The sequence below is a fragment of the Python bivittatus genome, unplaced genomic scaffold, assembly GCF_059951505.1.
Source record: "Python bivittatus isolate LINGU-HERP-01145 unplaced genomic scaffold, Pbiv_v1 ctg000520_np1212, whole genome shotgun sequence".
Taxonomy (NCBI): domain Eukaryota; kingdom Metazoa; phylum Chordata; class Lepidosauria; order Squamata; family Pythonidae; genus Python; species Python bivittatus.
The window spans coordinates 2,416,784-2,443,410 of NW_028277080.1; the positions used below are offsets into that span (position 1 = coordinate 2,416,784).

The window sequence follows — 26,627 nt, forward strand, 5'->3', positions numbered from 1 at the left end:
AAGGAGAGGGGAACAATTTTTAGTAGAGTGGCTGATGGTAGTTGAATAGATGATGAATGCACACCTGGTATAGTTGAAGAGCCAGATTTTAGGCCCTTGGTATAAGACTGGTATTTTTTCTGATTTGCTTGGTTGATAGTGGATCCATGCTTTGATTTAGCCTTCTTTGGTTTTGATGGAGAGGGGCAAATAAAGCATTCTGGAGCTAGAAGTTTTTGGTCTTTCGGGAGTAGGTTACTGTAGCAGCAGGCATTAAATTCAAAGGGTAGCACTGATTATACTTATGTTACAGTCAATTCCAAGACTAGAATCATTGAATCAGACACAGCGAGAGCCCAAATGGAACAGACTGGGATAAAGCACAGGCGGTTCTTTCCTTCAGCAGTGTCAACGCTTGGAGTGCTCTTTCCCACAGAAGTGCCTAAAGCTGTGAGGTACTGGTTCTGCTGGGCCTTCTTGGTGAATCCTGGAAGGTGAGGACGTGGAGCAGCGACATGGTCTTTAGTGAGGCACAAGAGAAAGAGAAAGTATCCGTTTGCAGACAGCAATTTAATTCTGTAGTTTGAACACTTGTGGAAGAGTGCTTATAAATCTTTAAGCCTCACACAGAAGTCAATACAAGAAAAACTGGCATGTGTTGCACAGAGACCATGACAAGGAGACTGCCTTCTGCTACTACAGAGCAGGGTCTTTCCCAGTCTCATAGATCTCCTGCACTCAAAGAGTAATTTTCAAAAGGCCCTGAAGACATCTTGAAAGATAAAAGCTTTTATGGTTACTGCAGAGAAGGCAACAGATTTCCTCCAAGGCCAAAGTCTTTTTATATGACAAATAAGTTAATCCAAATTCATAAACAAGAAACTGGACTGGAAAATGTTTTAGAGAAATATTGCAATTCAGACGAAAACTGACCCAAGGTGGGTAGATTGTTCAAATTTAGTAGGCATCACAGGGCCAAGTTAATTAAAACATAGCTAGAATTTATTTCAGCTGTAATAGTATGTCATCTTTAATGGACATAATCAACCAAACCAAATACTTTTATCTATACAAAAATATTCCCTCTTTCCTGACATGTACAGATGCTTCCTTCCTTCTTGCATGCCATGGTTACCTATATATCAAAATGTATTTTTATGACGCTCACTTTCACAGTTGTGCTATTTATGAGAAACTATTTTGTGCTAACCTTCTTTAAGATCATCCAGCTATAGGCTATGAAATAATGTCATACATATTCCTTAGAAACTTCTAAACAGAAGTGATGATGTTTGAACAGTTCTCCCCAACTGATTAGTATAGCTGTAAATATGCTGAGAGGCAAGAGTGGAAAATTTCCTACTTACCCTGTGAGGTATTAAAAAGCATCTATTTTAGATACTCCCACATTTGATTATTTCAAAAGACAAAGCATTTCCCCAAAATTGGCAAATTTTTGCAGCACACCAAAGATAACTAAACAATCTGCTGATCTTTGCTATAGTTAGGCAGAGAGAAAACAGTCCAGGGAGCTAGGAATTAAAACCTCTGTTTTTCTAAGTAAGGAATAGCCAGTGATTGGCAAAACTAATAATCACTTAAGTATAACTTCATTTTCTGATTTCTTTCAGCTTCTACAGCACATAGTTACTGCATAATGGAAACCTCCAAGAAATACTGAAAAATACATTTAAAGAATGACAGTGATTGAAAACTTGTTTTAAAAACTGGATTTTCTTGAAATCACAAAAGAAAACTGCCTGAAAAACAAGCAATTCATAGATCAAGAGAACCATTCCAAACGTCTACTTTCAGTTCTGGAAATAGGGATATACCTTTTCCTTAGCACCAGAAGGCAGTTATGGACTAATACTAGTTTATGTCTCCAACCTTCTTCAAACTACTTGTCTTATCTACAACTAATAAGGAAAGAGGTGCTGGCACATATGCTTGAGATGCATTTCAACATCTTTGTAAAAGGAAGACAATTTCTGAGAAATTAAAATATAAAACTTTGCAAACTATGACCAGAACATCAGTATGAAAATCTTTTCAATTCAAGGCCTCTACAGGACAAGCTTAGTGTTTGTTCTAACTGGAATTAGGCAGCTTTGGAGAAAGCTTGTATATAAAGTAGGGATCCAATACTCATTCGGGATCTTTTGCTAGGATCTTATGGAGATTCTAGTGTTTCCAGTTCCTTTGCAGTTAAATGCTTCATAATGCAACTTACTTGAATTTCCCAATTTTGATCTCCTTTGCTTTCAGTTCAACATCACAGTGAAATTAAAACATCCGATAGCAAGATTACACTGTAACCACACAATCCCAAAGACTTTTTTTTCAAAACAGAAAAATGCAAAATACAGCTTAGGTTCAAAAACAGAAAAGAAATACATTTTAATATTGATTTAGGTGATAGGGCAGAATCCTCCCACTGCAACTGGCTACATTTCCCCAAATGAAAAGAATAAACTGAATCTGGCATTGTAGTACTGAATGCCAGAAGCTCAAACTGAAGTTGCAAACAAGAGCATAACAAAATACAAAGCAAGAGCTCAGCAAAGTAGGCTACAGTTCTCAAATGACATTAGGAGAAAGCCAGTTATTTGCCGAATCTTTACAATGCTCCCCCAATAAGCCATGCTTCTTGGTGTTCTACAACACTCTTTTTTAAAAGATGAGAGTCATGTCTTTAGATGTGTAAGAAAAATACAGTTTTAACCATCTTCTGTCTCAGGAAGAGTATAATATCAGCAAACCAGCAGAGCCATTTTCAGAACAAAGCTTACTCTTTTTTTTAAATAGTCACCTTTAGCAATATTAAATGTTTTGTTCCTCCACTGTGCCAGAGCCAAGGCATGTTCACCTTTTCCCATGAAACCTATATAATGAGAGGAAGAGGGAAAGATGGTATAACCCATTTGGATTGTCACCTACATCTGTCAAGGAACATGACATCAGCTGGCCATAAAACTCAGTACAAATAAACCACCTACAAGACTGATGTCTGTACATGTTCCAAAGATCAGCAAGGTCAAACCTGCTAAATCAAGTTCAGAACTAGAGAGAAATAACTTCCAAACTGGAAAAGCAATATGGCACTGATGCAAGGTATTGCTTAAACTTTGTCCTTCATTGGGAATGCAGAAGGATCACACATGCTGAAAAAAATCCTGACCTTTGGAAGACCATATGAAGCCTCCCCTCCCTCCCCCCATTGAAACTGAGTACTATTTCCATCCCAAAGAATGCAAAGTAGAGATATAAAATAAAAACACACAATTTGACAATCCTTAGGAAGTTATTAATTTGTTGGACAGGGTACAGCACGTATTAGGAAAAAGGAAACAAAAAAACCAAAGACTCCAGGCCTTCTTTCCTTATTTGGTGACAAGAAAGTGCAAGAAAGGGTTTCCTGGGTTTTGTTCAGTTGTCAGATTTTTGCATATCTGTGTTCTGGCCAAGACATGGGACTTTGAGGCTTTTCTGCAGCACGTGCGCATCTGCTGGTTCTATCCTTTTGTAGTAGTTCTTCTTTGTTTCAATGATCTCAAATCCAAACTTTCGGTAGAAATCAATTGCTGACTCGTTGCTAATCTGGACATGCCTAGGACAGAAAAAGAAACAACGGGATATTAAAATTTGGCTCTACATATTAGCAAACTAAACATTTAGGCATCAGAAAAACAAATGAAAAGAAGGCTATAGAAAAAAGGTGTTACCAAACAAGATACACCAATCCTCTGGTGAACGTAATGGGTAAAAAGCTTTTTTTCCCCAACTCAGAAGCCGCAAAACTGAAAGAAGATCTTTTTGGCAGTTTTACGGCAATACCTGTCTTGTCTGCAATACCAATTCTGGAAGAAGGACGATCAGAAGCATGACCTCTGTCCAGCAGTAGAGGAGGGAAAGTTCCTGCATACTCTGTTCAGAACACTCCTGCCTATCTGTCCCCCATTTCTTCCGTGGGAGACCAGCAGCCTTCAGCAGTTGCTTTGCTGAGTGGCTTTGAGCCTCCCCTGCCAAAACCAGCTGTTTTTTGCTGCAGGGGCAACTGGGTACTCAGAAGCAGTACGTACCTCCAGCAGGAAAAAGGAATTTGAAGATTTTTTTTGTTGTTTATTTATTTGTTTAATTTAGGCACTGGCCGACTCCAGACAGACTTTGGGCAGCTCATAATACATGTACCAGTCTACATAAAGAGTAAACAGATGGCAGCAAGACCAGCAAAACCCAACAGGTTTCTGCTATTACTGGCATACACACAAAATGTTTGGTACAAAAGAACCGAGTTTTAACTACAGCAAGATAACTGGTAGCTGGGTGGCACAAGCATCCATTTAGTTACATCTGTATGGATACTTATCTTCCCTCCATTTCTGTCTGGGATGCCAGAATTGCTTATGTTTTCTTTATGGATTTAATCTTGAAAATATGGCTGTCCAGGCTTGATTCTGAAAGATGGCATATCGATTTCTGACTTTTGGTGCTGCACCTCCTTAAATTTACCTTCTTGTAAAACCATTTTATCTGTCCCTTTCTCCACAGTAGAAAGAACCCACAAAAAGAAGGAGCGTATGACCAAGGAGCGTGATGACAAGAGAGGAAAAGACAGATAAGTCATCTCAGAGGTACAGAGTCTTGGCAGGAGTTACAATAAGCCACTACCCAGAAAGCAACCAAACACAGAATGAGTATTAGACCATGTGTAGCTCACAGTTTGGAATCCAATGATCTCATAGCCACAGCTGTCAAGAAATCTGATCCTGCTTTTGGGAAGCCTACACATCAAAGACGATAAGCTGCTAGGCAGCTTTTCAGTCACCCTCTTTGCAGAGATCAGTAGGACAGAAACTCTTCTTTTTAATAGAGTAATGAAGTTGTGAGGAGGCTGGAAATATGTGACAGTGGCCTTAAATGTGGTATGTAAAGGAGAAGGTAAACACAGGAAAGGAAATTTTTCAGGGCAATCCTGGTAATAAACCTACAAAGGAAAAAGAAAGCCTGCCATGGTTAGGCTCAATCCACCCCATTTCTTCTATTCCTAAACCTGACCAGACTGACAGTAGTAAACAATGGCTCTATCTTCTCCTAAATTCTCAAACTACAGCTACAATTCCCGCAGAAGCGCTTTTTCAGCTCTAATGGTTCATAACCATTCTTACTCTTGAGAATATTAAATATGAATTGTCTAATGCACTCTGCATTCCAACAACATATAGCTATCGCTGTGGAAAGACCACAGATAACAGTGGTAATCAACATAATAGGTAATCAACATGTAAGCAGGCCACATGACAACAGAGGTGGAATACGATTAGAACAATGCTGACACTGTAGCAAACATCTCCCCAGAGCATAAAGGCAAGGTGCTATTATTGTTATGAAGTAGAAGATGTGAGCATGTTCTTGCCTTCCTGGAAGTAGGAGCCATTAAATTATTATTTGGCACAACTGCTCATGTTTTGGAGTTCTTGCTGAGCTTACAATCATCTGAACCAGGGGCTGGCAAACTACAGCCTGTGGTTGTATCTGGACTGTGAGCTAAGAATGGATGGGTAGGCAGCAGATTACCAGGCCTAAGCCTCAGTTGAACTCCTGGCGTGAGGGGCAGGGCCAAAGGGAGGAGCTCTTAGGCACTGGCCTATCAGCAGCCTCCTTGTTGGCAGGCCAGCACTATCCATAGGAATGCTAGTATTGTGCTTTGATATTTGTGTGTTTGTTTGCTCTTTCATAAGAATAATAGTACTATCAGCTGAATTTCTGATTAGTACAAAGCTGCTGCCTGATCTCAATCTTCTACACTTATCAGCACCTCAGACTCAATTCCTTCCTGGTAGCATGCCTCATTTGGAAGAGCTGTTTTATCTTTGGTCTTCACTTGCCATTACCCACATTCAGAAAGATGAGCATGTTACTCATCTGTGAGAGACAATCACAAAGACCAGTAAAAAGAACTAGTTAATTATCTAGTTTTCAAGTGGCAGTTTGCTCAAGCCACCCATCCTTCCAACTTTTGTTTGAAGATATTGTCCTCAGTGGTTTTCATCCATTTTGAGTCTTCAAAATGGATAAAAAAATTCAGCAGAAATTCAGCAGCATATCTCACCCCAGCCTCTCTTAAAGTGCAATTAAGGTAATTGGGGGACTAGAAACTTGTAAGGACAGAAAAGGAAGAAACTGGGAGTATTTAGCCTGGAAAAAACCTGGGAGGCATATAGTAGTACTCTTCAATACCTGAAAGGATATCACACAAAAGGTCCAGACCTCTTCTCTAATTCTAGAGCACAGAAATTGAACAAATGGATTTAACTTACACAAAAGCAGATTCCAACTGAATGTTAGAGAAAATATCCTAACAGTTAAGAACAGTTGATACTGGAACCACTTGCCCAGAGAGAAATGGTGGGGTACTCTCCATTAGAAGTCCACGCAGAAGCTGGATAACAATCTCTCCAGATGTCTTCATTAACATTCCTACAGCCTTTATCATTCTGTGTATGCTTTCCCCATTTAAAACATGTTGTCCAGGAAAACTGGATGCTGGCATATTTTTCTGGAAGTTAAAGGCAAGCTTCCATGCCTCATGCACAGAGATTATTTGATAGGCCATAAATTCCAGGTTTACCTACTTTTATTCAGGATATGTTGTTTTCTGACCATAAGCTGCCCCCACCCCACAAATCACCAAATGTGATTCTTGACTTGAATAAAATTGAAAGATATGGCACCATGAACATACTTAGAGTTCTCTGGGCACTGTGTACGAGAGAGAAGGAATTGTTAAGATAATTATTATATAGCAATATAAAGACAAATTTGGATTTGATTTGCCACAGTGAACTGTAGATGCATGTTCTTCCCTGACATACATGACAATATAAAAAATTACTCAGTCTTTTCTAAAATTAATGTTCATTAAAAATGGAATAATGATATTATTAACATGCTTGTGAAGTGATTCTTGTGAAATGGCAAGCTGGTTGCTTTCCTCAGATAACTGAGGAATGAACAGGTAATTGTTTTTCAAACCATCTCCTGAATCTTTATCAGGATCAGATTCAATCATCTGAATTGACCATCTGGAATATCTACTAAATGCACTAATAACTTTTCTGTTTCTTTCAAAGTTTTATTTACCTAAAAATTACACAAGGAATGTACTATTTTAACACACCTCAGTCCCTGCTGAAATATTTGAGCAAGTTTAATACCAGATTATGAGACCCCCAAGTCAGAAGGCATTCCTCTAGTTTCTGTGGAAAAATGCTGAATTTCAGTAAGTAAATCTGGAGGCAATGATGTGGCCAGGCTAAAGCATGAATAACAGAAAGATTCTGACTGGCAAATGTAATCATGCAGGAAAAAGGTTAATAGAGGTTTCCAAAATGAATTCTTTGCTCATTGCCAACATCTGTTCCAAGCAATGAAAACAGATTCTCCTCTAGGATATCACTGGATGGAGAACTTCAGAATCAAATCAACTATATAACAGTAAATAGATGATACAGAAATGCAATCTAGTCAGACAAACCACTTCCAGGTGCAACTGTAGAAAACTGATAATGAATTTAGCATTATCAAATGTATAGGTTAAACTTGTAAAATTAAAGAGAGAAGGAGTGGCAGTAAGATATAATCTAGAAAACAATCAGAATATTCTCCAGATATTAGATAATATTATGGAAGATAAGGATATTTCTGCAACAACAAAGATCATGATAAGTTAATCTTAGAGTTAAATAGTTTTTCCAGTGGTAAACTACAGTTGTGAAATGCAGACACAGATAAAAAGCAGGGGGAAAATGAAATAGAGATTTTGAGACATTTCTAAGAGTACTAAATGCTAAAAGAAGACAATCAGCTAATGATAAAAGATTGAATGCCCCATTAAGACAATGATCAACAGTGATGGACCAGAAAAAACGATGCTCGTCAAGATTGAAAAATAGGTCAGTGAATAAGATAGATGGAAATGAGCAAAGAATATCTCATTATATCCACATATTATGGATTATTACCAGAAATGAGTTGAGATAGCAGGTATTTATCTGCATAGTTGCTAATGGTCAGATTCAGTGATGGTACCAGCACTTTTTTCCCTCAGGTATTTGTTATATTAGATTTATTAGTATTCTATATCCTAACCTAAGTATCATGAACCAAGCAAATGAAGTGTGTGTTCTCAATATGGTGAATTTGTTGCATTAATAAATAAATGAATAAAAATAAAATTTAAAAAACCCAAGTTATTTTTATCTATCTATCTATCTATCTATCTATCTATCTATCTATCTATCTATCTATCTATCAATGAATGAATGAATGAATGAATGAATGAATGTATGTATGTATGTATGTATGTATGTATGAAATCCATGATATATGGATCCTGAATGATAGGGGTTCCTTATTTCTTTTCTTTCCTCCCATTTTAACAGCCCTGAACTACCATAATAAATAGCTACAGTATATTTTTGTTCAGACAGGAGAATTCCAATGCTAACTTAAAATGCCCATCCTAATCTATGAATAGAGAAGACAGACATTAATTAAGAAAAAAAGGTTATGAGGACAAGAATATTTACCAAGCTGAAGATCTTTCATGTTCTGACATGTTTCCTTTAGCATTGTCAAAGAACATAAGTTTTCATGATGAAATTAAATAAAGATTTAAGAAACCAAGCAATGCCATTTGCATTTTGCACTTTTCCTGTTATGCCCAAGACTAGGAATTTCTTTATAATATTCCCAAATAGGATTGCTTTTATGACCTACTACTGCAATTAAGGTTTAGTCACTAAATGGATCAAAAATTTACTCATGAGGACCACGGGGCGTGTTTTGCTCATCTTTTGTTTCACTTTCTCTCTCCCATAGGCTGTATTTATATATACATCATCACAACACTTGTCCAAACCTATTCCATTACTTCAAATCCTCTATTCCTTGACCTTCTGACTTCATACTTCTAGAGAGAAATCAGTTACCTTATTTCTTACTTCCATATTCACAAGTAGAATTTAATGTTCATTATTTTATGTCTGACCTATGTTAATTTTTAAATGAAACATTTTAGGGAAAGTTTTAAAATCCAATTTAAATTAAAAAAAAATGATCTGCTCTGCAAAAAAATGTCATCTTTCCTCCCTGAAGCAGTAAGATGTATTACTTATCTAAGTAGTAAAATTATTAAACAGCTTTATTCTCTTCTTCATCCAACAAGGCTCTCCAAGAGGTTTATTTATATTTATTTTCTATATATATATATAGATATATATATAATTTTCTATATATATAAAAATAAACAGAACACTACCTGCCTGCAGGCTTACCATCTAATAAATAAAGATAAAAAGGAAGTGAAAGAATATGGAAAAAAGAAAACATTAATTCTTAAATGTATATGCTTCTTTATTCTTAATCTAAGCATCTGCACTGCAATATACTGCAGATATTAAGAGACTTCACTGACTCACAGCAAAAATCTGGTATTTCAAAACTAAGTCTCTGATATCTGTAGTTCCTTACAACTATTCCATGCCATAAATCTTGAACATCTGATTACTTTTCATGCCACTTTTAGTTCCAAGCAGAATTAAAAATGAACACAAATAATTAATTCCTCTGAGGCTTCAATTGAATAAATCAACAATATTTACTTACAGATAGATATTATCAAAGGTGCCATCTTTTTCACAGATGTTTAACACATGATTCAACATTTTAGTTCCTGAAGAAGAATTGAGAAAGCATGTTATTTCTAATCCTTTTCAAATTTTGTAAGATCATATCCCAAGACCAGCAACACTGCCTCTGAAATCAGAATCTTAATTCCAATATAGCAGCCTGGGCTCATTAGTTTAGAGAAAAAAATGAAGGTAATTTTTAGAAAATAGCATCAAGTATAGAAATGCGTTATTAAATTATTGATTTTATTTGCCTCAAGTTGATAGTTTGAAAATAATCTGAATAATACTTATTAGTAATCTAATAAGTAACTGCTTTCATTCTAAAAGTTTATTCATGTGATATATGAAGTTTGAATTTTCATTGTACAGCACCATCTTGCACTATTTGCTTCTTAAGAATGAGTACAGAAATGAGTACAGTTTAAAGCTCAGAGTAATATAAAAGCTATTTGGTGTTTGCTGTAGCCTTACCTATTCCCAACCTTCGGTAAGGGGCCAGACATCCAAGTGTCATGATGTACAGTCTTTTCTGATTCTGAGAATGATCTACTCTACAGCACACTGCACCCACAGCAATATCATTGAAATAGGCTGTCAAAAAAGAGAGATGGGAACAGAAAGAAAGCAGATTTATTTTAGTTTCTTATGTATCCATCATTCCTTTATTCTTTGCAACATATATTGATTTAAAAAAACCCTGCATGATTAAGATGTAAGATGAAATATTTTTAAAAATTTAATATATTACATTTTAAGTCAAACAAGGCCCCAAACTCAGTGAAACATATGCCAGTCTTGTAGTCACAGGGTTATTTGAGGAAAAAAAAATAACTCTGGACATCAAAAACCAACAAATTAAAAGAATACTAGGGTAGATTCCCCTCTCAGAATAGCTTTTTATGTGCAGAAAATACATTGTGTGAAGAAGCATTTAAGAACATCAACAAAGAGTGTAGTGGTACATTCAAGAGAGAAGTTTACAACCTGGATAGAACTAGGCATTAGTTCTTGAAAATATTATTTCTTGAGCAGTAATACACTATTCTGGTTTCTATTTAATACGAAAACTCTTTTATCACTTCATAAAACGAGAACAAAAGGAACAAACAGCTTTTCTATCTTAGCTTGGAGCTGGGGAATAGGAAAGGATTGTCCACATAGTTACACTTAGCTTCAGGGACTCATGCACTAGAATAAAAATCTCCACACTCTCCTCATCTACAATATAAGCTATAGAACACCATTACAGCCACATATAGCATTTTTGCTATCCTTGATGCAGACAACAATGCCCCCCCCCATTTTCTAATTGTGAAGAAGAAACTACACGCTGACCACTTTGGGATAAAAAAATTATCAGAATATCTTAATTAACTAGCCCCAACATAAGATTCTGTTCCTCTTGCGGTTTTTCATCAAGCTTAATGCTGAGGATGGGAGCAGAGGAGTATCCATAACATTCAATGGATACACAAAGAAATGGCCCAAGAGTGGAAACATGTATACTTTCCTGGGAATAAAACCCACTAAATTTTTAATGAATGCCCATATTGGGTTTTGTTTGGGATCATCTTTGATTTTTGTGATTAGTTTTGGGTTTTGACGTTGCTCTGATTTATTATTATGATTTCTGTTTTCTTTGGGTTGATGTATGCCACCCAGGGTCCTTTGGGTTGGGGTATAAATACTGCATGATAAATAAACAATATAAATAATACGCATTCAATGGAATGTCGTTTCAAGCAAACATGCATAGCAGTGGCTAAAAAACATGGCCAGGCTGAACATACATTGAGTATGTAGGAGGGAAATAGTTATGATTAAGTGACTGATACATGAGTGCAGAGATTAGAAAATCCTCTTAATGCACTCACTATATGAACCTTTTTCAGGATTTAAGCAAAGAACTGTCAAGTGTCATCATTCATTTTAAAAAATCATGCTTTATGACAATGGGAAAGACATTTCCAAAGATAGATAGATAGATAGATAGATAGATAGATAGATAGATAGATAGATAGATAGATAGATAGACAGACAGATTTGTGTGTGCGCGCACACGCCTTTGAGTCAGTGTTAGTTCCTGGCGACTGTCTGGACAGGTTTCTACAGTTTTCTTGGCAAGACTGAAGAAGTGGTTGGCCGTTGCCTCCTTCCTAGGGTTGAGAGAGAATCACTGGCCCAAAGCCACCCAGCTGGCTTTGTGCCTAAGGCAGGACTAGAACTCATGGACTCCTGATTCATAAGTTTTCAGTTTAATATACTAAAAATCAACCAAAAATCTATGATGATGCTAAACTGCTGAAAATGAAACACTGCTTTCTGCACTAGTAGAAATAGTCAATCATAGCAGCTGGAGAGTATACTACAGTAGTCTGCCTTAGAGATTGTAAAGGCTTGGGTGAAAGCTAATAGCTCACTATGGCTACAAAAGAGTACCTGAAGAGATAGATACTGCGAAGACAGAAGAAGGGCAAGACATATTCTCTAATTGTTCCAGAGTGCAGGACATGGAATAATGGTCTTAGGTTAGAGGAAAGACAGATTCCAGTCGGAGATTTGGGAAAACAGTTCAACAGTGCAAAGTATCACATGGACCAAGATTGTGTCCAGCTTTATGTCATACAATTTAAACAAGAAGATACCTGAAAAATATGTTCAGGTAGCATACATTGCATTAGATCTACCAACCCACTAAATAAAGATCAAGAACTTATACCCAGTTTGGCAAGCTCGCCAACCTCTAACACATCCTTGTAGAACTTGTCGTTGTAGCTGACAGGAAAGATGACTTGGTTTAACCTCTTCAGCTGCTTAATGTTGTGTGGCGTCACATCACCCAGCTCGATCCGGCTACTGGAACAAATCAAAACATGCTCAATACCTCTAGGAATTCCACTCTTATTAAATTATACATGATCTAACAGGACTGACCACTTCAACATGCCCCAAGTGTTAAATATAATTCTAAGTTCTGATACTTTATTATTTTGCACAGAACAAGTCTGAACTGTTATTCGGAAAAGGAACTGTGACAGTTCTGATTAGCAAGAATAGAACCTAGAATATATGAAACAACTCACAGTTACTGTTAACCCAACTCCTGTGATACTAACCCTATAAAAAGTAGATTTTATATTTAGCAGTGAATTTTATTCATTTATCATTAGCAAACTAAAGAAAATCCAACTATCCCATTTCTAGCTCATTAGTTCTAAGTTTCTTTTCACTTGGCAAATATGTAAGTCCTCCAATCCTGAATGGTGAGTTACTATCATCGCAGTTAGCTTACTATATACTATCAACAGCATAAAAATTCTGGCTAAAAAGATTGGCTTCAAGGCCCCTCCTGCACTATATTAATGCTTCAATTCCAATACCAGTTTGTTCCACAATGAAGGCTCTGCAACAGAAAAAGTAGATTTTTTTTTAAATCAATGCTGGATGCATTCTGCAATCAGGGTTGCAAAAGGTGCCCCGCTGAAGATTTGAAAGCATGGGATAAACTGTACAAGAGTAAACAGTGATGCAAGTAACTTGGACTATGCTGTATGTCCTTGGACATCAAGATGAACATACTGAATCAGGCTCCAAAAGTTAGTACCTACCTGGGTAGCTGTTTCAATACAGAATTAAACTAATAAATCTCAGAAATAATACTTATTACCCATGCTACTGCATTACTGTTCAGCTGCAATTTCCAAGCCAAGTTCAAGGACAACTCCAATCTTGCATTTGGATCACTGACGTGTGTATTTCATTGATGCCTAGTTTCTCTCCTTCAGACAAGGGTACCAAAATCCCAACATAAGCTGAAAAAAGGTCCACTTTGTCACAAATATTTTGTAGGTATCCAGAATCAATCCAGAAGGACCCCTGAACTGTGAATTATTTCTTATAGGGCCATGCAGCCCCATCCAAAACAGGTCTATCCTCTGAAGTTCAGCTATCAGAATCAACAACAGCAATGTGTCTTGTCCAAAATCAGCTTCAACTTATATTCCCAAATCAAGTCCTTAATAGTCAGGAAGCATACAAGAGGCTCCTAAGATATCTAACTCTGAGCTTTCAGGAAGAGTAAGTTGTTCCAAACCCATATATGATCCTTACCTGGTGAGTTAATATAGATATTAAATTACATGGGACATAAGATGGAACTTTCAAGACCCGTTCCCCCCACCCCCGAGTTAAACAGGTATCTTCATTTTCCAAAAGCACCAAGAGAAATAATAGTGGAATCAGAATAAAACAGTACTTCCAATGCCTAGCTACCTCAAGTACTCTAAAAGTATACCATGGATGACAATATGAATGATCCAACATTATCATTAGGGTTGCATTCCCCTACCTTTCTAGGGAAGAATCTGGATCTTCAAATCTGGATCTAAACACAGTTCTCTGAACTGATCATATCTGATTCCCATCAGTCTAGAAGACTGATCCAGCTCTTTTCCAACCTTCTCTGAAGCCCATTAAAGATAGTTCCTCCACAATTGTGTGGCACGCACACAAGTTTCAGTTTGAAGAAAATTTGCTGCCAAGCATATTTATAATTATAAAATGACATGTCACTTTACAAAGAAAGCTAACTAACTTTTCAGCATAACAAGAAGCAATATGAACATTTTATGAAACTGTGGCTGATGTGGGTCTTCTGGGCTGTGTGACCGTGTTCTGGAAGTTTTGGTTCCTAACGTTTCGCCAGCATCTGTGACCGGCATTTTATGAAACTGATTGCATGAAATTTCTAAGTTTACGTTATAAGTTTCAGTCCTTATGTACAAAGCTCATTTGAGGATGAACCTCCTCCAGTGCAGTGCTTTAGAGCCCAACTTCCCAAAGGAGCAGATGAAGATAAATAAGAGAATGTCAAGAGACAATTGGGGGAAAAGGGGGTGGGTGGGTTGGTACAAAATCTACATGTCTAGGATAGATCATCTAGATTCTGTGAGCATTAGAATACTCATAAAATAAAATGGTAAAACAGCTGAAAAATCTGTTTGTGGCTTCCAGAGGCCTTCTGGAAGCCTTCCATCCTCATCCTTAAACTTGAAACAAAAAGACTGAAAATGTTTCAGCCTGCCTTTTCTGTTAATATCATCACATTATTGCAGCATCAGGGGAGATAAATCCCTGTTCCTTCCAATGATATACACTGCTAATTTAAGTTTATTTAGTGGAATATTATCTAGTAAGTCAGAACAGAGTTTACAATTGATTTGTAAAAACACAAAATAAAAAGTTAGGGTAAATGAAACAAAATATTTTCTATGATAATATTAGCCGTTAAGTTGTTAAGCTGGTTTAGTTGCAACAGACTGTCTCTCTCTCTGAAAGCTATTACATTGAAAATCAACAAAGACAAATTTCTAGATGATATTACAGTATCAGATAAAAACTGAAGTCAGCAACATAAATGGTAAGATAAAGAAATAATACATGTTGGACAATTTTCCTTTCATTCAGTAGTATAGGCCTCCCTCCCTCCCTGAAAACTTCCTATCCTCAAGGAAAAGCAGAAATTCTAATTTCTGATAAGCAGCTGATTACAGATAACATTCAGACGGTTCTGAATGCAGATCTCCAAAGGCAGTTGCAATTGTAGCAAACTTCCAAGATATACTTAGCTTTGGTGCAGCAAGCATACAAATTGTAGACCCTGCTCTATTTTAATTTATTTTTCCATTCACTTTCTAAAAACATCTAATTCTATGTTGTCCTAATTACTTTGTTTTTCTGCTTAGCTTGTTGCTCGTGATTTGTCCTGCAACACTAATACTTAAGAGAATTACTCCCAGAGCAGAAGGAAAGGAAAAAGAAACACAAGGATTTTATTTATCTTTCACTTTCTTCCTTATTTTGCATTCTGATATTCCCTTTTGCCATCTCCATCCCCATGTACTTAGAAACACACAGTTCCCCATCCCCCACCCCCTATTTCTGGATGTTCTCTAATTTTAGAGTTTCCTTTCAATAAGCACAATCAAGTTAGGTGTGAAATTAAGGAACAGGAAGATTGGGTTTGAGACTTCTATTAACTCGAACCTCATAGAGTTTAGTGAGACTCACCCCCAAGGGTGAGCCTTATACTGTAACACATGTTACAGCTGACAATGCATCTCCTTCACTATCTCTAGATTTACAACAATGTATAACCTCTTACATTCAAACTTTATTTAATAAATAAGCTTTTAAAAATGCTTTCAGTCCAGCCTACTTTGAAATATATCCAAATGATGACAAAGAGAACTTCCAAGTAATCACAAAAGAACTTGCAATTCTGTTCAAACACAGGATATTAATTCCACTGTTACTGATAAATTTACTTTCACATAAGACTGGCTACAAATTAATCTCTATCTACTCCTCAAACTTTTTGAACCCATGGAGGAGGATATGCAAGTTATTTTCTTGTTAAAGCTACACAAAACTGAGACAAATTCTTCTTTAGTAAGGGATTTGTGATCTATATGCAAAAAGTTGTTTCTCCATGTATTAATAGCAGGATTAAAGATGGGAATTGTGAGTGTTTTTTAAAGCTTCTCCCTCTGCACAAAGAGAGCAGCTTAAAGGTAGAGTCAGTTCACTCACGGAAGTTAAACTGTGGAGAAATTCTGAAGGGGAAGAACTGGGGAGGGAGGGGGTAAAAGGTTGTCTTGATATTAAAGTAGGCTAAACTCTTTTACTTATGCAGGCCTTTAACTACAATACTGTAGTTAAAGTACAGATCTGTACAATTTTTTCTGGCATTGTTACTCAGAAGCACCGATTTAATCAGCAGACTGATGATCTACTGCTGGATCACAAGTAATTCCTATTGATGACAATGCTTTGAATTTAACAGATTCTATAAAAAAACAGGAAAGGAAAAGTAGTATGCTTTGTAGAGATGAATCCCCAGCCCCCAAAACCCAGTTCTACATACATGTAGGCTATAGCCCTATCCACCCTGCAATCTTCTTTGCCTCCAAAGTGCAGCCACCCAAACATTGTCCACTTCATGAGGTATCAAAGGCACACACAGACAGACATATACACACACGGAAACAAATACAGCACCAAACACAATGAAATTGCTTAGTACAGAACTATATTTCTCAATACAAAGTCAGTAAATAACTAGTGGATTTCTTACATACATAATTGTACAGTGGCCTTTTTCTGGGTAGTTTTAAATCACAGTTTTAAAATCTGACTTAAACTACCAGTAATAGTACTTTTAAGAGAAAAGAGAGAACCTGAGAAATAAAATGGAAAGGATCAAGAAAGATAAAATGCATTAAAATACCAGTTTTCATTTCTCACCTGTTTATAAACCAAAAATAATTTATGGATTACATATTCCAGACACAGTACAATGTCAACAGCCTACATTGATTGCAGCAACCATATTAAGTGCAAAACATAATTTAAACATCACAGAATGCAGCAAGTTCCCCAAATATGCATGGCAACTCCCACCGATGGAACAACATATTGTCAATGACATGTTCACTATGCATGGAAGGACCACAAACAATGGTGAAATGCCCATATGAACTCATTTACTGGGTAGACATACTATCCTCACTGAATCAATCACTAAGTTGCAGAAGAGGAACAGAGATACTTGAAGACAGAGAAGATAATCTAATCATGTAAGTGGCATGTGAAGTTTCTAATTATTGTTTACTACCTAGGATTCTATACTACAAAAGTCTGAAGCTTCAACAGACCTTATGAGATTAATTGAAAATGGTGAATAAGGAAAAGTCAGCTTACTGCACAATATTTCATGTAGATATCATGTGTCTGAAAAGTAGCACTGGTGAAAGGTTTGTTTTAATTTACAAAATGGATGATTGGTATTTTTTGTAGCTATTTCATCCATGAACTTTTTTTAGGAATTACTGTAGTTTGAAGAGACACAATGATGTACCATGTTTGTTGTTGTCAAATCATATCAACAACTGTAAACACATCATCTGATAGTATACACTACAATAAAAACCTTTTGTTCACCACCTGTTATTCCCTTAGAATCTCAGGGAAAACCTTTAGATGCCATTTTTATGTAAGGGAGAACAAAAACAGAAGTAAATAAGATCAGAAATAGCATCTTAATTTCAATACTTATTTCTGGATCCACCATTATCTCAAACTTCTGAATAGCCCAATCCTTTTGTGCGTGATTTCTTCTGATCATGCACAGCTATCACTTTTCCAGGTCAAAATTAGCATGTCTGGCTAATATGCAGACAAAAGTTATCTTTCTGCTAGGTCTAGTTCCCAAAAATATTTGGTGCATTTTCTCCTGAGGTCAGAGTCCCACTTGTTTTGTAAGGCCCAGTATTATAATTTATGAAAATTAATTTGGAAAGTGCAGATAAAAATAAAATTGTACAGTCTGCATTAATGTATAGTACCAAAAAGTCAATAAATGCTGTCCTCTTCAAGCAAATCCTGTGTCAAGTTTAACTGCCCCTTCCTTATCCTGATCAAGTTTTTTCACAATATTAAATCAGTAATCTCTCAAAAATTCTGGCAAAACTTTCTTGGTGGACAACCTTCCTTTATTCAATTTAAGATCAACTCTGTATTTACAAGCTTCCTCAGAAACACCTGAGCTGAATTCTCTCTCAACCAAAAATATCAGCAGCTTCCAGTTTGAGAATCTGATTTTAAAGAGTATTCAACAAAACTTTAAATGCTGTATTTATTACTTTGTTTTTTAAATCCTGGATCTTAATCATTGTTCAGGTACAGCTCTATAACAGAAAGATCTTTCACTGATTTAATGCCCCAGGGGCTGTGTTTGCATGACAAACTGAATAAATCAAACCACAGTTTAGCTTACTGTATTTTGCAAACCCAGTCCATGTAGTTAGTTTGCAGCTTTGTGTTAAATTAATAAACTGCAACTAAGATAAGTAGGGATGTTGTGCAATCTCAACCATGAAGTCACTCAATCTTTTGAACTACAGTATGACATAAATCTGGAGGTAGGTGCCACCCACCTACAGTGCTGTTTATTTTTTTTCATTGCTGAAGAGTGCCAGAAGCCTGGTCAGTGTAATATGAAAGCTCTGCCAAGTGAGGAGGCTTCATCCATCTTGGAGTCTTTTTTCCCCAAGTCTCAAGGAATGTAGCTGGTTACCTCTCAAGGGTATGATTCCAAAAGACGACATTTTGCAGGAAAGGACCAGCTTCTTGTCTACTTGTTGTGATACCAGACTGAGCTTTGAGGATTTACCCTTGAATTGCTGGAAAGACAAACTCTTTTCAACCTTCTGACTGGTCTGCGATGAGGCACACGGCTCGAAAAATGACTGCTCACCGTAGTTATGAGATTTTCAAAACATCTTGATGGTACCGAAAGGCTCTACTGGAAAAGTCATTTCGGACATATAACTGAGATAAAATGGCAAGAATATTTTTCTTCTGCATGAGCTCTATACAATTATCCCTATTGAGGGAGGATCTTTGTTTAAATTATGAAGTGATTTGGTGGGGGAGGGAGGCTACAGAATCAGAACTGAGCGTTCAAGATAAGCAAACTTCAAACACTTGAGAGCTGCCCTTTCCCAACCTGAATGCCTCTAGGATTTGTAAGCACACTACTGCATATACTGTACAATACCACTAGATGTATCATATACACACAAAACCTTAACTTTGCCTTGTGAATTAACAAAGTTGCCTCTCCAGTAGCAGGAAGCACTTGTACTCCAGTCATTGTTTAGTTTTTTTTAAGCCACACTAAGTCAAAGGAAGAGATGCACAGAGATGCATTCTATGATATGAATCCAAATTTTATTTCAATAGAATTTCAATCTATTGAATTCAATCTTTACCCCTACTTTATTTTTTATCTTATATGATAATCTTAAGCTTTTCTCTCTCCAAGACAATCAGATGCAAAGAGGACTATGTTATATAACTGAAAACAGCTGCACAGATTATTGAAAACTGACCGCTCGTCACCTGGGGTGGCACAATATGCCAAAAGTTATTGTTTGAAGTAGAGGAATTCTGCATTTTTGGAGCTTTCTTTGGAGCTTCCATCGTTGTTAAAGGAGGTTAGGCTCTTCTTTTTACTGAGGCGATCCACCTTTAATTGGGACGTGATTCACTTTATGGTGCAATTACGTGCACGTTTCCTCGGAGCCGAATTCAAAAAGCTCCCCTCCCCCCGCCACAGTGCCTCACTTCTCTCCCAAAATATAAGGTTACGTACTCCCTGAGCTGGGAGCAGCTACAGAGCCCGCTTCATTTTCATTCCCCTAAAAAGGCAGGTGAACGACTCCCAGCAGTTGCTAGGCCAGAGAAACAAAGAGCCGCCGCAAGCCCGAGATAATAACCCGGGGATCCCCCATTCGCTGAGAAAGGATCCCTCGAAGCCGCCCCACGGATGTCCGAGAAGAAAAAAAAGCGGCTGGCGCCGGTCCCGCACTCACCCCTTCATAGCTGCTAAGGGCCCAAGATCTCGATCCAGAAGTGGCAGTCAGGCTGCTACTGCTGCCGCTCCACATGGGCCTCAGACCGTTCCGACCGTCCGCGCGAGTGTGCGCGTAGCCCCACCCCTTTTCCTGGCTCAACCTTTCACCCACGTTGACGTGACGTGACGTGCGGGGGCTACGCGCTCCAGACGTAGATCAGCGCTTCTTTTACGCTAGACGTCACGCAGAGCGCAGCGTCCCCCCCTGCGATTGGCCGAAGGGCGTACGAATCGCTCTCTCATTCACTTGGTTCATTTCCGGGTTCAATATGTAGTAGTTCTCTTCCGGAGGAATAGAGCGTATTCTTTTCTCTTTTTCCAAAGAGTTATCAAAAAGAAACAAAATGGACATTTGTAATAGGGTTGCGGATTTCGCTTGAAGAAAAAAAAGTTTTACTAAAGGAGGTCTAACCATAATTGTGCTGCAAACCTTCGGACGACCTCTACATGGCCACGAAGAGTTGCTTAGCTAAAACAAAACCCGTATTATAGCTTAATATGTGTGGTTTTTGCACCATACAGTAAGAAAAAAAAACTCGGTTAATCAACATGTATGTGACATTTTACGCCGTTTAGTTCATGACTTTTAAATATACATGGTTTTTGAATTTAAGACATCTGAACATGAAGTGCTAACTATTTTGGATTTATAGAAGTGCATTTATACCTTATAACAAAGCTTGGTTACAAATTTAAACACAAGTAGTTTTCCTGACATGCTAATCCACGTTGTGGCTAGGTCATGATTTACAAATCATAGTGATTGGGTTTGCATAGTGACTGAGCCAAATAACCACATTATGGCTTAGCACAATATATTTCACTGACTGGGCAATATATTAAATGAACATAGTTAGGCCTAACAAGCCTGAATCTGGGCAAATTTAAAAGCTAATATATGTCTTATCCATAATTTGTATCCATGGTTTCTTATTGGTTAAGGTAATATTGGCCACTGACCATAATTGAGTATTAACTCAGTCTGAACTCAGATGATTTGGGAGGTTAACTTAATCATAAATTAGCCAGATTTAGATGACACATAAAGTTATTTCTGCCCAGTGGACATAGAAGCCTGATTCATACTGTAAGCCGCTAACCCTGGTTTATTACATAACATTGTCTCAATTTACAAACACACTGATCCATAAGCCTTAGTCTACAATGCAATATGTCAGGAACATGCAATATGCTAAGCCAAAAAATAAAGAAACCATGATAGCTTATTAGGTAATATGAATCCGACTCAAAATGAGTGAGAATGGCTACAACACGGTGCTGCGATATCCAAGTCAGCTGGTATGATATCTCTCCTGTATCTCTCTAACAACCCTTAACTCTGCTTTGACCTGGTTCATACATTCCAAGAAAATAATTGGTGTGCTTGGTTTTAGCTCAAATCCAATTGTTTTGACATATCATGACTCATGGGTGTGTTTGTGAAAGTTCAGCTTCAGCTACTGGGCAGTTAAAAATGCTTAATAAAATAAATACTAAGTCATAATTTGGTTTGCTTGTTTGGAGCTTAGTGTATTGTGAGAATTTAAGCTATTTGTATTCTCTATCTTTAGAAGCAGATCTAATCCACATATTGCATATTTCTTCACTGAGATGTATTGAATAAATCACCATCAGTTTTTACCAAAGATGTTATGCCAAACTATGAGCCTCCCAGTCACCCTCTGGGGGAGATGGGTGGCATATAAATTTAATAAATAAACTAACAAACCACATGCCTAGGTTGACATGACATACAAAATTCAAATGTGGTTTGTTTTTGGCTCAGCATGTGAGAACTTAGCAGTGATTTATAAGCCATGGTTTACTCTTTTGGATGTTGAATGAATCATAGCTGATGTTGTGTGATGGAACACTCCACCATAATGCAATATATGAATGAATAACACAATGTATGAATACAATGCATATTAGACTATTTTAAGTCTAAATTGCAGACATTACAGCCAGAACATTCAAACTGTGGAGTTTTTGTTTCATTGTTTGCTGCCTTTGGTTTTACTTAAAACAACAAAGAATTCTGGACATATTGTACCCTTTCACATTTTGAATAAAACGATTGTCCAACTCTGGACTTTGATTCATTTTCCTCGTGGGACTATGTTGCATTCACGCGACATTTTAAGCCCTACGCTAGTTTGATTTGTGGCTTGGTGTGATTCGCAAACCAGGGTTCATGGTTGACGTGCTAAACAGTCATGGAGTTCCGGTTTATTTAAAAAAAAATGGGTGCAAACGCGCACTCTGAAGACCCCTTTCCGCTCTTTTTCACCCTCGTCCTCTGCCTGTTTGTGTTTATTTAAAAGAGCAGGGAACGATGTCAATGATCTACCAGCAGAACAGATTTCCCACTGCCGTAGAAAACAGGGGTAGAACCTACGGCCCTCAGACATCGCAAGCGGAAGTTGCGTGACGTCACTTCCATTGGCGCAAGTGCGTTGGACTCACCGGGGAAGGTCGTTCCTGGGGGAAGTGGGAGACCGCCGTGATTGGTGGCGGGGCGATCAGCTGCTCCCGGCGCTGCAGGACGGGCGTGTGGCTGCTTCAGTCGCTTGCGCGAGGTGAGTGCCGTGGTTCGCGCTTTCTTCCCCCGGACGGGCAGTTCTTTCGAGGGAGGGAGAGCTTTCCGGAGCAGAAGGTTCCTCTTCTTTCAGTTCCCTCTGTGGCCTCTGGTCTTTGGGCGGAATCCGACATCTGCGGCTTGACCAACGGATTTTTTTCCTCCTTGGAGGAATCACTGTTTTGGTGAGCCTCTTTGTGACAGAACGGTTCTGCTCATTCATACCTCCAAGCCAGTCCCTCCGCAGGGAAAGGCGGAAAACACACTCCTCTGCCGTTAGCCAGAGGAGAAATAGTGCCGGCTAGTTTCCTTCCTTTCAAATTTATTCTGATGGTTTCTATGTTGTGTTATTTGTAACTCAACTTTATGCATATCAGCTCAAGGGGAAGCCCAACTGATTCTAGTAGGTTTTAGCCTTTGGTATGTTTTTATAGGATTACAATCTTAGAAAAAAGTTGTAGGTGATTAATAATCTTTAAATGTATCTATTGGCTGTTCTTGCCTTTATTTTATAATAAAGCCATATTTAGCTATTTATATTCTGCCCAGCAATTTTCTCGTAGTAAATTTTCTCAATTGCGGAGATTTATCTGTCATTGTAATAAAAAGGAACCAAAAAGGGGATTAAATGCTCTAAGGAGCTGGTAGGTAAAGCTTGCTCTTTAGGCTTCCTTTGCCTCAAGTTCTGTTTTGCCTCTTTTGGCTTTAATATGGAGATTTTCTAAAATTTACTTCAGATTCCTACTGGTATCTGATCTAATCAATGTGCTTCTCCACTGATACTTATTGCCACTGTGTAAGGAAAAAAAGATAAAGGAAGAACAGTGACAATGTAAAATTCAGTATCCAAAAACTGAAGAATTGCTGATCATGAATATATCTGTGTGTATTTTAAGGGACTTCAGGCTTTGATGTGCACAAATGACTGATAAAGACTGATAGAGAATACCAATCTTAAATTGTTATATTTAATGTTTTGAAAAGAGTGGAATTAGAATAAAACAAATTGGCATAAAAATGAGAATCCACTTCCAGTTTATAAATTTGCAGTTGTCTTCTGGACCATCTATAGTTTAGACCATCATTCTCAAAGGCAGAATAATATATAACACATGTGATCTAATGTAGAGGTTACCAGGGTATGCGTACTGAAAACCAGGCATTCTCTGTACCATATCATGTCTGGTTTTCAACATGCATACCCTGGTAACCTCTACATTACCTCTATCTCAGTCTAAGGTCATGTGCACATAGTATGCCAAGAGTAATGTAGAGTGACCTGGTAAGTGATTTACCAGATTATTGAGTGTGAGGCAATCAAATGAACAAAATGCTGTCCTTGTGAGGCTGGGGATCCAAACAGGATTCAAGGCACTTTTGAATGGCTGAGCAGGTATGAAGTGATAGTCTATCAAAATGCTTATCCTTTCCTGTTATCACACTCCTATTAGGTAATTCTCCCACCCACTTTCATACTGTTACCAGCTTTCCAACAAGTATCCCTCCTTCCCACACCCCATATGTTTTCTTAGTCATACTCTTAGTGTAGCTGCTGTAGCTACAGGAACAGAAAGGGGGAACCAAAACTAACCAAACCACATCATGACAAGGCATGTTGTATAAACAAGGCCAAAATTCCTCTTCTTCTCTATCTTAGAACAGGGGTTCCCAACTTGAGGTGTGAGATGGAATTTCAGGGGGTACAACAAAGAGTGGCTTGTGACCCTTAGTGACGAGTCATGAGTTTTCGTGACGAATCCAGAGTCATCATTTAGCCAGCTGCCAGTGTGCCTTGAGCATCACATCTTCAAATGTGATATTACTTTTGTAAGGGGTGCGAACATTAATCAAACATTTCCTAGGGGCATGGGGCATAGAAAAGGTTGGGAATCACTGTCTTAGAAGTCTAACTTCTCTGAGACTGGAGTCTCATGTCATGCTAATCTACAGGTTTGCAACTTCTGTTGGCTCAAGTGTTGCACCTGGTATGCCAAAGACCAAACTACAAAGTATGTAGGATCCTTTTTATTTTTCCTTAACTTAATTTTAATTTTATTACTACTTAATTCACATTTACTGTTTTTGTGGGAGGTTTAGTAATAGGAAAATTCTCTCCCTGCAAACAAAAAAACCTCTACAGTTTTGTTTTTCCTTCATAATTAGAGACACTGAGGTGTTTTTTTCAGCATTTTGTCTCCATCTACTGATAACAAGGAAATACAGTAGCCTTGCTCTTTCATCAGTGCCACTACTAGAGCAATGTGTACAAGAAAAAGTCCCTGTGAGCGTGACTGAAAGTAATTTTTCATTTTGGGAATTTTGTGGAGGGATGTTAAAGGTTAAAATAATCTGCTTTAAAGGTTTGGCTGATCAGTCAGTAATTACTAGGCCATCTTTTTTCTTCTCAAAGCTAGAAAAAATATTTGGCCTTTCCCAGTCCTCTGGTCCTTTGCCTGTCCTCCATGATTTCTCAAAGATCACAGAAAAGGGTCTGAGATGACATCTGCAAACTGTTCCAAGATTCTGATATATAATTAGTCTCATCCAGAAGACTTAACTGGTTCATGCTGGCAAATGTTCCCTGATCATCTCTTTACTTAGCTCAAGTTGCTACTAACTATTTTTCTCAATCATTCCGTTTAGGTTTATTTGAACATATCTTCTTTGAGAAAACTAAAGCAAAGTAGGAATTGAGGAATATGCCCTTTCCACATTACCTGTGGATGTCCTACCATCCTCCCTAAATGCGGGTCAACACCTTTGCTTTTTGTACTACTGATGTATATTTTTTTAAAAATCCTTTTAGTTGTTTGAGCCTAAGTTCCACTCATGCTTTAGCTTTTTGTACTTTCTTTTGCAGATATTAACTACTTGGTGGTACATTTTCTTGAAGATTACACACACCTTCCATTTCCTGTACATGTATCTTTACACTTCAGGTGAAAGTTCACAACAATTTCTTAAGCTGCACCCATGTTTTTGTTCTCATTGGAATGATGTGCTTCCAGTATCTTGTTTCTAAGAAGTTCCTACCCTCTTGACTTCCTCTGACCAGTCTGAGGTCATCTATTGACATGGCGTTAAGTATCATCAACATGGGGATGATATGCAGTTATACATCTCTATCCCTTACTGACCCAGTGAAGCTATCAAAGTTCTTTCCCGGTGTCTGGAAGGTGTGGACACCTGGATGGGGAAAAATACATTTTGGCTTAACTCTAGGCAGGCTGGGTGGCTGTGGGTCTTAGGGCCCCCTGGATCTGAGGACCTTCCATTATTATTCATAGATGGAGTACCACTCCCCCAGGGAGAACTGGTACACAACCGGGTGGTTTTCTTGGATTCTCAGCTCCTGCTCAAAGAGCAGTTGGCAGCCATAGTTAGGAAAGCTTTTGCACAAATCCATTCTGGGATTGGGAGGCCCTGCTCATGGTCACTCATGTCTTGATCACCTCCCATTTGAACTATTACAGTGCACATTGTAAGGCATGGGCTGTCTTTGAAGATCACTTGGAAACTACCATTGGTTTACAATGCAGCAGTATGGGTGTACTGCTGCATGCTCATGTAACAGCACTATTTCCCAAGCTACACTGGCTCCCAGTAAGCTTATGGGTACAATGTAAAGCTCTTCATGGAGCAGGACTGGGTTATTTGTGGGACTATGCAAAAAAAAAAAAAAAAAGTCTCTAATTTTACTCCCCTCTCCTCTGAGACTACACCATCTACTCCTTACTTGCCAAGCTGCATGCAGCCACACTGCACTACTATGCTAAGTTATAATATAATTGGTTTAGTTTTGGCTTACCATGATGAATAAACAGAGTCATTTTGGTTTATTTGACAAATAATAGTTAAGCACAATTTGTAAACCTAGCCTGACAGTGTAGTAAACTTT

At 37.8% G+C, this 26,627-nt stretch overlaps 2 protein-coding genes across 5 annotated transcripts in view; one reads left to right on the forward strand and one right to left on the reverse strand.

Moving 5' to 3' along the window:
• Positions 1-954: 954 nt before the first annotated feature.
• NAA50 (N-alpha-acetyltransferase 50, NatE catalytic subunit) lies at positions 955-20,270 on the reverse strand. 2 transcript variants are annotated; one of them, XM_007434698.4, is made up of 5 exons: positions 20,111-20,270; positions 12,394-12,527; positions 10,146-10,265; positions 9,649-9,715; positions 955-3,589 (listed from the first exon to the last, which is right to left on the reverse strand). In XM_007434698.4, exons 1-5 carry the CDS (start codon positions 20,116-20,118, stop codon positions 3,409-3,411), a joined length of 510 nt encoding a protein of 169 aa, XP_007434760.1. In that variant the 5' UTR covers positions 20,119-20,270; the 3' UTR covers positions 955-3,408. The 2 variants fall into 2 exon arrangements, with proteins under 2 accessions (XP_007434760.1, XP_007434759.1); XM_007434697.4 differs by having other exon boundaries at positions 12,394-12,530; positions 20,111-20,266.
• A 2,333-nt stretch (positions 20,271-22,603) lies between these two features.
• ATP6V1A (ATPase H+ transporting V1 subunit A) overlaps positions 22,604-26,627 on the forward strand; it is a 39,033-nt gene continuing 35,009 nt past the window's right edge. The window contains exons 1-2 of one of the 3 annotated variants that reach the window (XM_088147509.1): positions 22,620-22,730; positions 25,590-25,668. The gene's annotated coding sequence lies outside the window, so the exon portion shown is untranslated. The other 2 variants (XM_007434699.3, XM_007434700.3) reach the window with 2 other exon arrangements.